This window comes from Salmo salar, chromosome 10 (genome assembly GCF_965601325.2).
Source record: "Salmo salar chromosome 10, fSalSal1, whole genome shotgun sequence".
Lineage (NCBI taxonomy): Eukaryota > Metazoa > Chordata > Actinopteri > Salmoniformes > Salmonidae > Salmo > Salmo salar.
Window position 1 is genome coordinate 56589077 of NC_138300.1, and position 15583 is coordinate 56604659.

Sequence of the window (15583 nt, forward strand, 5' to 3'; positions counted from 1 at the left end):
ACCTATCAAATACAATCTGAACCAATAAGAGAGCGAATTAGTTGTGTTCTGTCCAATGACAAAGTGTCTTGTGGCTGCGAGCTTTTCCCGGAGACAGATCCAGTATATCTTACTCATTATTGGAGTTCCAGTATTTCAAGACGAAGGACAGAAGGTACGATCTCTTTTTTTTTTTATTGTTGCAATTTACTGTTGTTACTTTTTTTGTTGAAACATTGATTTATCAAATATACTACAGAAAGATACAAAGTAACGACCGTTCTGAAGTTACTCAATCAGTGGGGAATGCATGCTTTTATGTAGGCTTCTCTTCGGTGTAACCTAAGTTTTTCTTCGGCATAAATTATAACGAACAGTAAATGTCACTTTGAGGCTCTTGATTGCTTCTTAGCGCAAGTTAAAATAAACTATCACAACAATCTCATGGCCACTATAATTAACTTTGATTACAAAAGCAGTTATAACCAGCAGCTTACTATAAGTTAATTTGTTTAACTTTCCCATCGGATATCGTGTAGCATATGTAGGTCAATCACTGATCATTTTCATTAACGTTTTAATACACATGTGCTTTTTATCGACCACGATGTCAAATGAAATCGTTTTGCACGTAAAATGTCCGGTCGTACGTTGGACCAAATAAAAGTATCATTTATGGGCGTGGGGTTGGCCAGGGATTCTCCTGGGTGCAACATGCAGAATTCATTAGAAATCCAATATATTCAAAAAAATCTAAATCCTTAGGAATATGGACAGGGCAGACATGGTTTTGAGTTTATCTGCAACGCATTGAACCACTGACGCAAACTGAGGAGTAACCGCGAGGCCTCAGACGGAGGAGCCACTTATTCACTACTAACGTTACCTGTTGCTTTTCTTTTCACACAAGTTCTGATTTTGACTTCATTCATGCGCCATAGCTAACACGTAGTCAATCAATTGCATGAAGATGTATTGTCAAGACAATGTTAATAAGCAAAGGCCTAAGTCCTACACGGACAGTGTGGAGAAAGCCTACTACATTGTGTCGACGTGTTCTGGCTGAGAGTTTGAGACCTAAGAGTGCCAAGCGTCTCTGCCAACCAACCCTATGGCTTCCCACAAAAAAATGCCTCAACGGAAATAATTATATCAGAAATAGAAAGGCACTAAAATATAAAACAAAAGGCATGGGGAATAAAAACATTTTTTTTAAACCTTTTTTTTTATAATTATTATTTTCATATAAAATGTTCTGTTGTATTTTAATGGACTGAGACTCTAAACCTAGTGCTATTTCAGTCCAAACTTTTCTCATCTGAAATAAACTCTCAACTCATTGAATGACAGACAGGGTTCCTTGGGAAATTAGATATTGATTTGAATGAATAAAATCAATTCGGTTTAGGTCTTATGACTGATTCCTCACGAAACCCAGGCAAAAAAAAAATACAATTATTTGGGGCATTTTTATTAAATGGAATCAATTGAATAGTCCTTTGGAGGAAGAATTGTTGACATTTGAATCTAAAAGCATAATTATGATATTTTTTTTTAAATCAAAGTTGTCATATTTTTCACTTTTTTTAATGTGTTACTGACAGCATTTGAACTACTTTGTCTATTTGTATCATATCAGTCAAAAATATAAAATTCCCAGTTTATGCTACAATACAACTTTTGGGTGTGTTTGTAAATTCAATCTGGTGTGTCAGAATGCGCTCTGGGCGTTTTGTAAATTGAGCATTGTCACATTGTCTGTTTGTAAATTCAGAGCGTTTCGCTCTCGGAGCGTTCCCGAGTGCATTGTGGACGATGAATTGCGTTGATCTGAACTTTCTGACCTCACAACGGCAGTCAAGCATCCAAGCTAACTGGCTAACGTTGGCTAGCGTGCTAGCTAGATCCAGACACAAATGAGGGAACAACTCACTCTGACCATTTTACTCTCCCTAGCAGAGCTGGTTAGGCTGTTGTTGTTATCCAGACCGTTGGTGACTGCAACTGTGCCATTGGCAATAATTTCATGACGCTTTTTTGCCGACTTTTACTGACATCGTTCATATTCAACGGGTGTTGCGCGTTCGTAAATTCGTCAGTTATTCTGCACTGTGGCACACTCAGACGAGAGTGCTCTGAAATCGGCGTAGATAGCCAGAGCGACTTTACGAACGCACCCTTTATAAGAAGTTTTAAAAATAGATTCTATTTGACTCAAAATTCCATGACTTACAGTAAGACATTGTTGGCAGAATAGATGGATGCAGTTCAATGCATGACTAATATAATTCACCAATACATTTCTTGGTAGTGCAAAAATGGTGAATTGGTTTGCTAGCTAGTTATGCTGAACTTGAACAACTGTTATGCGGTTAGCATTTCTCTTGCTTTCGTAAAGTCACTCTGGCTACTCCGTTTTCAGAGCACTCTCGTCTGAGTGTGCCAGAGTGCAGAATAACTGATGAATTCATGAACGCGCAACACCCGCTAAATATGACCGGTGTCAGTAAAAGTTGGCAACAAAAAAAAGTTGTACAATTGTTGTCAGCAGCACAGTTCGTCACGAAATAACATGAATACAGCCTAGTTAACAACCTCTGCTAGTGCGATTTTTAAATGGTCAGAGTGAGGTGTTCTCTCATTTATCTGGAAGTAACTAGCAAGCTAGCCAACGTTAGACAGTTAGCTTGGGTGCTTGACTGCCGTTGTGAGGATCGCTCGGATTAACCCTACTCCTCCTCGGCCAGAGCATCCAATGTGCGCTCTGAACGCTCGGACAGTGAAGCGCTCTGACTATACGAATGACTCGGAGCACACACTGACACACTGGAGGCAGTTGACGAACGCACCCTTAGTTGTCACTCAAATGTATTTGGCATCGATCAAATAGGTGGGCAGTCAGGCAAGTTCCCATTCAGTTCTCAGAACGTGGGTTGGGAAAAGCATGCATTGGCAGGCAAGCTGAGGGTTTATCTGATGTTCCCTCGTTAGATTTGAACTCATCTTGCTCTGGCTTGCATTAGTTGTCCATCTTGTTCTTGTGATTAACTGAGGAAGAGAGGGCCTACCTTATTTTATGGTTGTTTGATCAATTGGACTGTAATGTTCTCAACTGTAAGAGGACTCCCAAGTGGTATTGACATATTTGCTGAAATCCTTCCAGGTGTATTTTGTGGCTTTTGGCTAATGTGTTCTAATGATCTAAAGTCATGCTCTTTCAACTGCCAGTAAACACACAGTCCAGTTCAAAGTGAATGATGGCAGGTCCAACTGTTGCTATACTGCTAGGGGTGGGCGGTATGCCTAATTTAACGATCTACCGGTATTGATGCACATACCGGTTTGGCTTTTTACTTTACTTTCTATAATGGTATTTGAATGTTTGGGTTGTTAAATGTGATATGGCGCTACCGAGTGGCACTGTGGTCTAAGGCGCTGCATCTCAGTGCTACTACAGACCCTGGTTCAATTACAGGCTGTATCGCAACCGGCCGTGATTGGGAGTCCCATAGGGCGGCGCACATTGGCCCAGCGTCATCCGGGTTAGGGTTGGCCTGGGGTAGCTCTCTACGGTTTCCACACAGACCTTGGCCCCGTCACTCAACGAGCGCATTTTGTTTTTCTTCCACCACGAGACCGCTTGCATTCAGTCTCCATGTTGATGACAATGATGCTGTTTTCACTTCCCTTCTTATTATAAATCCATTAGCGTTCTATAATTTTGTTTCTTATTTCTGCAAATGGGTAGTTTTGTCTTTTTTTTTCTTAGCAAGTTGGCCCTAAATCGTGTTAGTCTCTACTGCTAATAAATGTACTGAGTCAGAGCAAACGTAATCTACCGAGTAAACGTAATGCATTTTCTACAGAAGTTTGAGAAGGAATTTGGTTTGTTTGATTGTAGAGGGTAAATCAGGGCAGGCAATGATAAGGTATGCAAGATATCCTAACCGTACCTCATTGGTACCCTCCTACACACTTGTCACTGTGTGATGAATGGTTGTAAAGGTGAAAGTAGTCATTTCCCCTTTGTATTTTTCTGATGTCAAGAGGCTGTGTTTAGCCAATTCATTAGACAGAGTGAAAAACAAATATTGCTATCTCAATTCCAGATATGACCTTTGATTTTGTGTGGGGTTTTTGTATGAGTCATCCAGAAATACCTCAACCTTAAGTTCCAATGCAGCTGTTTTTTTTTATAGCACGATATCAAATCCTTTCTAGGTAAAGTTAAGTAACTTACTGTGATTTATTTTTTATTTAATTTTTTTATTTTAAAATGGCCGAAAAGAATCACAAATAGCTTCCTTAGCAAAGTTAAGCAACAATTTCTCAAGCAACAATTTTGCTAGGGCTGTCTGGGAGTTGTCTTAGTGAGGAGAGTAAAATGGGAAAACTAGCTGTTATTGGCAAGAGAGGTTTAGAACTCTCTTCTTTATTGGTGTTTTAACTAATTTACCGCCTAGTGATATCACCAGGCAGGCCAAAACTCCATCCCACCAAAACAGGCTGAAATTTCAGGCGTTCTATTCAAACAGCTCTTACACTAAAAGGGCATGATCATTTTCTCAATTTTATCCCAACCTTTATATATATATATATATATAAAACACAGGAAAAATCATGTTTGACTGCACTGGGCTTTTAAACGTATTTAATGAAGAACCCTAAAACCTTTTTTAAATTGTCTAGTCTCTCACCTTTCAAACAGACTGTTTCTCTGTAACTTTTTGCCGACTTTTCTTTATATTTGATAGGTATTACTGGCAACGAAGCCTGTACTTTTATTTCCTGCAACCAACCTAGTCGTGATTGCGGTAATGTATTTAAAAGTCCTGCCAACCCCGCAGTATAAACGTCACCTTACATCTTACCGTCTTGGGCACGTATTAACAAAATCAACATTCAATTGTTGTCTGACATCAAACTTGTCCTTATCATTTATTAAAAACTATAAACACAAAAATGGCAGTCTGCATGACATCGCAGCAGCCTGGTCCAAATAGTGATGTTACATACTCTATTTTCTGCACCAAAAACCCCATCCATTTTAATATGTATTTAGGATAGCTATGTCAGTCTAGCAAGCCAGGACACTAAAAGCAACTTTCTCTAAACAATGTTTTGGTTTGCGTTAGCTTGTTAGCTAATGTAGCTATCTAACATTAGCTGGCTAGCCAGCTCGTGTAATACCAGAACATATCTGACAATATTTTGAGTTTAACTTTTTATTCAACGTAACAGGAAAATTTAAGACATTACAAGGTAATTATATAAAAAATATATTTACAAATATGGCGAGCTGCTAACTTACTGTTGTGAGTGTGAAGAAATGAACGCAGTGGATTTCTGACGAATTTAGAGCTTGCTCTCACAATGATTGCAACAAGAGGGTTGAACTTGGCTAGTCCAACCAAAGAACTGTGCTCGCATACTCCCTTAAAAAGACCTTCGCTTAGAAAAATGAGGGGAAAAAGCTGAAATGATACCGTTTGTCCATTTTGAGACGGCGTAGTCAGAGTTAATCTAAGATGACTCAAGAAATCTGTCATTCATTTTCCATTTTTGCTGGAGAAATCTTAGTCGCGCAATCTACATCTAAGATGTTGGGGCAGCAAATTCCAATGTGCATGAAAGCGGTCTCTTGTAGAGGTCGATACCGATTATTGGAGGACCAAAAAAAGCCGGTACCGATTAATCAGCCTTTTTATTTTTTTATTATTTTAATTTATTTATTTGTAATAATGACAATTACAACAATACTGAATGAACACTTATTTTAACTTAATATAATACATAAATACTATCAATTTAGCCTCAAATAAATAATGAAACATGTTCAATTTGGTTTAAATAATGCAAAAACAAAGTGTTGGAGAAGAAAGTAAAAGTGCAATATGTGCCATGTAAAAAAGCTAACGTTTAAGTTCCTTGCTCAGAACATGAGAACATTTGAAAGCTGGTGGTTCCTTTTAACATGAGTCTAAAATATTCCCAGGGTTGTAGTTATTATAGGACTATTTCTCTCTCTACCATTTGTATTTCATATACCTTTGACTATTGGATGTTCTTATTGGCACTTTAGTATTGCCAGCGTAACAGTATAGCTTCCGTCCCTCTCCTCGCTCCTACCTGGGCTCGAACCAGGAACACATCGACAACAGCCACCCTCGAAGCAGCGTTACCCATGTAGAGCAAGGGGAACAACTACTCCCAAGTCTCAGAGCGAGTGACGTTTGAAACGCTATTAGCGCGCACCCGCTAACTAGCTAGCCATTTCACATCGGTTACACCAGCCTAATCTTGGGAGTTGATAGGCTTGAAGTCATAAACAGCGCAATGCTTGAAGAATTGCGAAGAGCTGCTGGCAAAACGCACGAAGGTGCTGTTTGAATGAATGCTTACGAGCCTGCTGCTGCCTACCATCGCTCAGTCAGACTGCTCTATCAAATATCAAATCATAGACTTAATTATAACATAATAACACACATAAATACGAGCCTTTGGTCATTAATATGGTCGAATCCGGAAACTATCATTTCGAAAACGAAACGTTTATTTTTTTCAGTGAAATACGGAACTGTTCCGTATTTTATCTAACGGGAGGTATCCCTAAGTCTAAATATTCCTGTTACATTGCACAACCTTCAATGTTATGTCATAATTATGTACAATTCTGGCAAATTAATTACGGCCTTTGTTAGGAATAAATGGACTTCACACAGTCCGCAATGAGCCAGGCGGCCCAAACTGCTGTATATACCCTGACTGCTTGCACGGAACGCTAGAGAAGTGACACAAATTCATGTTAGCAGGCAATATTAACTAAATATGCAGGTTTAAAAAGATATACTTGTGTTTTGATTTTAAAGAAAGGCATTGATGTTTATGGTTAGGTACATTGGTGCAACGACAGTGCTTTTTTCGCAAATGCGCTTGTTAAATCATCACCCATTTGTCGAAGTAGGCTGTGATTCGATGAGAAATTAACAGGCACTGCATCGATTATATGCAACGCAGGACACGTTAGATAACTACACATGGTTGACGATATTACTAGTTTAACTAGTGATTATGTTAAGATTTTTTTTTTAAAATATAATATAAGTTTAATGCTAACTAGCAACTTACCTTGGCTTCTTGCTGCACTCGCGTAACAGGTAGTCAGCCTGCCATGCATGCTCCTCGTGCAGTGCAATGTAAGGCAGGTGGTTAGAGCGTTGGACTAGTAACCGGAAGGTTGCAAAAACGAATCCCCCTGAACAAGGCAGTTAACCCCCGTTCCTAGGCCATCATTGAAAATAAGAATGTGTTCTTAATCTGACTTGCCTAGTTAAAAAAAAAAAATTGGCAAATCGGTGGCCAAAAATACCGATTGTTATGAAAACTTGAAATCGACCCTAATTAATCGGCCATTCCGATTAATCGGTCGACCTCTTGTTGAATGACAAACTTTATTGTAAAATCCCTACTGTTGATCAATCACCGAAGGGGTGTCGATTTCGGCTCCAAACTTCGGCTTGCTTCCAGGAAATTGTATGCCCGAACAGCTGAAAAACCCTCACCGAAGTCCAGAACATCACAAAATGTCATCAAAATATATGCACAAACTCTACCGAAATGTTTCAGTTGGAAAGCATGCGGACCCCTTTAGCCTCTGGAATCCGAAGGTTAGCAATGCTAACAAGTACATGTACAAATGCTAGAATGCTAACGAAATGCTAACCTTTTTACAGTCTCCGACCTAAACTACTTGCAAAAATGCTACTCCCAGTTTGCTGCACGCACATAACAAATATTAGACCGCAAGGCTCTTGATCCAGGAGGGGATTCTCTGCTGTTAGGCTTTGAAGTGAAGCTTGATTTTTGTAATACCTTAACATTTTAGACAGTTAACTTAATAGTTCTAAGATGTCTAGCTGGTAAACATTTAGCTGTGAATTCCATACTGTTACTAGATCACCTGGCACGTGCTGCACCACAGTGAGTGACTCACAAGGCTCCGGTCTCTCGTCGTTGTGTACTTGTAAACAAACACTACTGGTAAGCTTCATAATGGAAAAACTGTGGCAGGTGAAATGAAGAACTCTATCTCCTAACGTATAGCACAAGTTGACTGCAGGTATTTACTTAAAGTAACTACAAATATTCAAATGTGTATATATATCAAACAAACTTTCAATAAATAGATTCAACTGTATTGAAAAAATCCTCCCTTGGCAATTTCCAAATGATACGATGTATATGGTACACTGCCCAAGTCTAATAAACATTGGCCAATACATTTTCACCCAATTCTTTCTCTCTTCAGTGGTAAACAGTTTGACATGTTGATTTGACCACTGCATCAAACATACTTGTATCTTTTGTTGTCAAGCAGAGATGCCACCTGCATGAGATCTGATTTATCCTGAGGCCAGAAGATCCTTAATTCTAGAAGCCTATTTACATTAGTTGCCGCCTTTTTCAGCACACCAGATTTGAAACTTTTCTATTTACTTTGTCCTTGCTTTAACTGTTCTGAATGTCTCTCTGCAGGAGTGAGGGACCCAGTGGGCTGGTTGGTGTGAGGGGAGAGCAGCAGCCATGGGTGAAATTGAGGGTTCCTACAGGGCCATACAGACCCCTGGCACCCGGCTGGGGGCCCAGTTCAATGCTGGGATCAGTACCTTGGAGCCGGGCCAGAGCCTCAGTGATGCCTTGGGCCCCGGGGGTAGGAGCCCAGGCAGAGGACTACAGCTCAGGGTCCAGGGCCTGGACGACTCCCAGGAGTTTTACAACTTGGAGGTGAGTTGCCCATAGACCTACTAATTCACGTTGCGGTCATGCTAGTCCTTGACGACTCTTTATTGATGTTCAGAGGGGAAGTTGGATACCACTTGTAGAACAGATCCACGCAGCTGCATTATATTGTCATAATTAAATAATTCAAATGCATATTTTGTTAAATTTATGGGGAGATCAAAATGCATTGCATGACTTTCTGTTGGTCAGAAAAATCCCATTGCAACTGTATCTTTCCTCTTTGTCAAGTAACAGAAGCCATTCTGTAGCAGAGGCACAACAGCAGAGCATGTCGTCCTCAAGTCCCCGACTCTGGTGGTGACAGCTGCCACATGGCTTTGGTCCACAAATCCCTTCCCACCCCCCTTTAAGACTGCTTACTGTTGGGATGACCCTGGTGTTACTTTAGTCTGATTAACACAATAGAGTTCAGCTGTACTGGGATGCCCTGGTGTTACTGTATTCTGTTTTACACTATGGAGCTGGGATGACCCTGGTGTTACTGTATTCTGTTTTACACTATGGAGCTGGGATGACCCTGGTGTTACTGTATTCTATTACTGTTAATGCTACTGTTACTCACCAGTGCACTGTTGTCCCTACTGTGGCTGTGATCTGTGCCTCGCTGCCCTGTGGTTTGGCAGTTTGGTGTAGCCCCGGTCGGTGTGGACCGGTCGTTTGGTGTAGCCCGGTCAGTGGCCGGTCGGTGTGGACCGGTCGTTTGGTGTAGCCCGGTCAGTGAGGTGTGGTCATGACTGCAATATGATGGCCACATTTCCTTACCCGTTCCTTTTCCACCTGACCAAGACATCCATCCTTCCTGTACTTTGATGTTCCTCCAGTCTGTGCTGATTCCTCTTGTCTCTGGCCCGTAGTCGTGTCACAGCACACTGTGTCAAGTTGAGCGGACAACGATGTCAATTAGACCTCTCTCAAATACTGTCAGGTAAACTGTAAATCACTATGCAGAGATGGAAGAGAGAGGAAGCATGTGTCTGTCACGGTTTTCTTTACACATGCAAGCACGGTTTTACAGTTCACACACAAGACTATGGCTATGAGGCAATGTCATAGCTGTATATTTGAGGAGTTTAGGTTTTCTACAAAGGTTTTGTTTTTGTTAGTCCAGTTGTCACTCAAGTGCGAAGCATGACTTTAGCTCCTTATGCTTTTTCTAGCCTGTAACCACAGAGGTGCTAGTGGTAGGCCAGTATTTTGTATCATGTTGTGGTGGGTGGCTGGTGAGGGGACAGACACTGGCTTTGACCCTGTCAATAGTCGAGGCCACCACTGAAATCTAATGCATGGTTACTCTCTAGTGTCTCCTACTCAAGCTACTGGTAATTAAAATTAACTCTGGCTAAGGGAGTTTTACCCTGCTAATTATACCAGGACATAATAGAAGTAATAATAAATTGGGTTCTGATGGACTGGCTCTTAGGCTAGCCTTAGATAATGATTTGCTGCTGTCTTGCGTAAGGTTTTAGCTCCCCACTTGTCTTGTATTTGTGGCTGGCTTGCTGTCTGTCTATCCTCTGCCTGCCTGTCTCCCTGGGTGGCTGATTCGCTGGCTCTGCCTGTCTGGCTGGCTTGGTGGTTGGTTGGGCTGGCTTGGTGGTTGGTTGGGCTGGCTTGGTGGTTGGTTGGGCTGGCTTGGTGGTTGGTTGGGCTGGCTTGGTGGTTGGTTGGGCTTGCTGTCTCTGGCTTGGTGGTTGCAGGACCTCATTCACTAGGCTAATAGGAAGTGATGAGGAAGTCACTACATCACGCCACGTTTCCTGCTCTCTGGAGGGAGAAAATCCATCCAAGTAGAGTTTCCACTATGAATTAACACTGAAGGACTCTGAGTCAGTTGCCACTAGGGCTGTTGCGGTGACTATATTACCGCCACACTGGCAGTCACGAGTCATGAAGGCAGTCAAATTCCACATGACCGTTTAGTCACGGTAACTAGGCTTCTCCAAGCTCTGATGCTGCCGATGGTCATTAGTATCCTAACAAACTTGCTAACTGCTTAGTAAAACCAAAGTGTCTGACATCAATGCAAATGTAATCGCAAATCGAATCAAACACTTCTTGAGAGCTAATGTTGCGCAACATTTCTATAGGCTATGCAATTGCGAGAGAGAAGAGAGTGATGGCCTCTATTAAAAAGAGGAGGTTCCCATCAGCTTTCTGTAGGCTAGGACTACTATATTTGTATTTATTTATCAACTTTCCTAATATGAAGCACATTGCTTATCTTTACTCACTCTGACAGACCTCCAGAGTTCCTCTGTGGAGATGGGAGAACCTTCCAGGAGGACAAACATCTCTGCAGCACTCCACCAATCAGGCCTTTATGGTAGTGGGCAGACGGAAGCCACTCCTCAATAAAAGCCACATAACAGCCCACTTGAAGTTTGCCAAAAGGCACCTAAAGGAATCTCAGACCATGAGAAACAAGATTCTCTGGTTTGATGAAACCAAGATTGAACTCTTTGGCTCGAATGTTAAGCGTAACACCTGGAGGAAACTTGGCACCATCCCTACGGTGAAGCATGGTGGTAGCAGCATCATGCTGTGGGGATGTTTTTCAGCGGAGACTAGTCAGGATTGAGGGAAAGAGATGTTTGGTGAGAAATTTCTCCATAAAAATGCACCTTTTATAATCTAAGCATTACATGCATAATCACATTTTGCGGTAACTTTTGAGAATGTTTTTTTCACACATGTATTTATTTTGGAACATTCGCACTTATAGCCTACTGCTGTGTACGCATTGCTGCGCTTATGTGAAGAAATAGCCTATTAGTTTATCAAAATGTTTAACCTGTTATGGATAGGGGGCAGTATTTTCACGGCCGGATAAAAAACGTACCCGATTTAATCTGATTATTACTCCTGCCCAGAAACTAGAATATGCATATAATTATTAGCTTTGGATAGAAAACACTCCAAAGTTTCTAAAACGGTTTGAATGGTGTCTGTGAGTATAATAGAACTCATTTGGCAGGCCAAAACCTGAGAAGATTCCTTACAGGAAGTGCACTCTCTGACCATTTCTTGGCCTTCTACACTCTCTTTATTGAAAACTGAGGATCTCTGCTGTAACGTGACACTTCCTACGACTCCCATAGGCTCTCAGAAGGCGGCAAAACGTTGAATGATGACTTTGCAGGCCCTGGCTGAAAAACAGTAGCGCATTTGGATAGTGGTCGAACAGAGACTGGAGGCGCGTGCACGAGGCGACACCATGTTTTTATTCTTTCGTCTTTGAACGAAAACAACGACTCCCGGTCGGAATATTATCGCTTTTTTTACGAGAAAAATCTCATAAAAATTGATTTTAAACAGCGGTTGACATGCTTCGAAGTACGGTAATGGAATATTTAGAATTTTTTTGGCACGAAACGCGTCGGGCGCGTAACCCTTCGTCACCCTTCGGATAGTGTCTTGAACGCACGAACAAAACGCCACTATTTGGATATAACTATGGATTATTTGGAACCAAACCAACATTTGTTGTTGAAGTAGAAGTCCCGGGAGTGCATTCTGACGAAGAACAGCAAAGGTAATCAAACTTTTCTAATAGTAAATCGGAGTTTGGTCAGGGCTAAACTTGGTGGGTGTCAAAATAGCTAGCTGTGATGGCCGGGCTATCTACTCAGAATATTGCAAAATGTGCTTTCACCGAAAAGCTATTTTAAAATCGGACACCTCGATTGCACAAAGGAGTTCTGTATCTATAATTCTTAAAATAATTGTTATGTTTTTTGTGAACGTTTATCGTGAGTAATTTAGTAAATTCACCGGAAGTGTTCGGTGGGAATGCTAGCTCTGAACGTCACATGCTAATGTAAAAAGCTGGTTTTTGATATAAATATGAACTTGATTGAACAAAACATGCATGTATTGTATAACATAATGTCCTAGGCGTGTCATCTGATGAAGATCATCAAAGGTTAGTGCTGCATTTAGCTGTGGTTTTGTTTTTTGTGACATTATATGCTACCTTGAAAAATGGGTGTCTGATTATTTCTGGCTGGGTACTCTGCTGACATAATCTAATGTTTTGCTTTCGCTGTAAAGCCTTTTTGAAATCGGACAGTGTGGTTAGATAAAGGAGAGTCTTGTCTTTAAAATGGTGTAAAATAGTCATATGTTTGAAAAATGGAAGTTTGGGGTTTTGAGGAATTTGTAATTCGCGCCGCGCCTATCATTGGATATTGGAGCAGGTGTTCCGCTAGCGGAACGTCTAGATGTAAGAGGTTTTAAGCTAAACGTTTTGATCTGTTGTGTCAGCCTCAGCCTACTCGTTTTTAAACTTTTTTTTATGCTAGTGGTTGTATTCATTTGGCATTTATCGCATCCCACAACTGTCCCAGACTGTTTGGAATATTTATTTCTCGCACAGAATAGAATAGGTCGAAATTTGTACAATGAGGGATAGTAGATTGACATAGACTAGTGTTTTTGCTATTCTTTAGGCCTACTCTTCTTGTTCGATGACAAAATAAATGTGGACAGTTTTTCCAACATCTTCAACATGCGCCTCAGAATTCAATAAAGACGGGCGCTGTTGCGTTCTGTCTGTCTTCACTTGTAGCCTGTGAGAAAGACCCGATCACATGACGGGCATTGGCTAATAAGAGTTGAGATATCTGAGGGAGCCATGGAGTGAGAGGTGCTTTGGAGCTAGGAGAAGGGAATTATAATTATTATATTCAGCCCAAAGCACAACGGCCACTGGCTGCAAAAGGCATGGATTTTGGGGGGGGGGCGGCGGCATTACGGACACAAAAAGGGGATGTCCCTGGGAAATTCGAGGCATTATCAAGTGCTTGTCAAACTGATGAAGTGTGTGCAACCGGCGCAAAAAACAACAATGCGGAGGTCATGTTTTCCATTGAACTTTCTTCAAGTCATTAGTTGCATCATGCAGCCTTCCAATGTATTAAACATCAACAAAACATATTGGCCAATGTTTGTATCACAACTAAAGTTACATAAATAACTCTAAATGAAGCATATAGGAGGACCTATTTCTTTTTTAACCGATCAACACAGAATAGCCGCATGTGAGCACTCCCTCATAGTTTGGAGAAAATATCCTTTATAGTTTATTCAGCTGTGTTCAATTGTATTCTTCATACTATAAAATAATATCATGGAATTCTAAGCAAATCTTGTCATGGGGACACTGCTGAGACAATATAACAGCCATGACCCAGATTTTTTGAATTTTTAATATTTTTTTTATTGAACCATTATTTAACCAGGCAAATCGGTTAAGAACAAATTCTTATTTACAATGACACCAAACCCGGTCGACACTGGGCCAATTGTGTGCCGCCCTATTGGACTCCCAATCATGGCCGGTTGTGATACAGCCTGGATTTGAACCAGGGTGTCTGTAGTGACGCCTCTAGCACTGAGTTGCAGTGCCTTAGACCGCTGTGCTACTCGGGAGCCCGAGATGTAGCATGGGGACACTGCCGAGACAATATAACAACACTAACCATTACACTGCTGAGACGAGATCACAGCTGGTAACGCTGCTGAGACGAGATCACAGCTGGTAACGCTGCTGAGACGAGATCACAGCTGGTAACGCTGCTGAGACGAGATCACAACCGGTAACGCTGCTGAGACGATGTAACAGCCGGTAAAGCTGCTGAGACGATGTAACAGCCGGTAACGCTGCTGAGACGGACACTTCATAATCATAGTCATAATCATATGCTGCAGGACACACGATACAAACACAACTTTAAATTGCATGGTATTTCATTAACGCATGATTGAACCTAGAGAATTTTATTTTTCATCCCTACTGCCTCTGATCTGGTGAATCACTAAACAGAGAACATCCCTGGTCATCCCTACTGTCTCTGATCTGGTGTACTCACTAAACAGAGAACATCCCTGGTCATCCCTACTGCCTCTGATCTGGTGGACTCACTAAACACATCCTTTGTTTGTAAATGATGTCTGAGTGTTCCCTTGGCTATCTGTAAATGGAGGGGGGGGGGGGGGGTCTTGCTTAATATAAGGAATTTAAAATGATTTTTACTTTTGATACTTAAGTATATTTTAGCTATTACATATTATCATTCTTTTGATACTACGGAAGAAAAAAAAATGTATGAAATGTATGCATTCACTACTGTAAGTTGCTCTGAATAAGAGCGTCTGCTAAATGACTATAATGTAAATTTACTATTTCAAACCAAATACTTTTAGTCAAGTAGAATTTTACTGGATGATTTTTTACTTTTACAAGGGTAATTTATTATTAAGGTATCTTTACTCAAGTATAACAATTGGGTATTTTTTTCCCACCTCTCTCTGCTCAGTGACACTGGGGGTGGGATACTAATGTAGCTCTCTAAGACAGAATGTTCCTTTCTTAACGTGCAGTTGTTCTTCTAAACTTGTAGTTTCCTAACGTGCCATTGACTTTCATTTAAGATAGCTGGCTAATGTGTTTGTAGTAGTAATACCTAATTCTATGTTTCTAGAAGTATATGGAGTAATGATTTATCAGAAAGTAGGTATATACCTTGAATTATTAGTCAACTAGGAAATACATCTAGATCTGTGCTTTTTTGCTGACAAATTACCCATGAGACAGGATGAGGATATGATCAGCACAACTTTAATACTCTACGCTTTATAGCTACTATGGCTTGTAATTTAATCTTGCTTGAAATTTTCCCATGTGGATTTAGTGCATAAATAAATACTAAATTGCAGTGTTTGATGTTTCAAATTGCTGTGCCCTTCAACAAACTGCCATCCGCTACAAATCCAACCAGGGCTGCAAATCCAACCAGGGCTG

At 40.8% G+C, this 15583-nt stretch overlaps 1 protein-coding gene across 5 annotated transcripts in view; it reads left to right on the forward strand.

Moving 5' to 3' along the window:
- The first annotated feature begins 14 nt into the window (after positions 1-14).
- farp2 (FERM, RhoGEF and pleckstrin domain protein 2) overlaps positions 15-15583 on the forward strand; it is a 94673-nt gene continuing 79104 nt past the window's right edge. For all 5 annotated transcript variants that reach the window (XM_045687959.2, XM_045687960.2, XM_045687961.2 and 2 more), the window contains exons 1-2: positions 15-154; positions 8515-8763. In XM_045687959.2, the coding sequence (XP_045543915.1) occupies positions 8563-8763 (201 nt within the window). In that variant the 5' untranslated portion in view covers positions 15-154; positions 8515-8562. The remainder of the gene's footprint in view (positions 155-8514; positions 8764-15583) is intronic.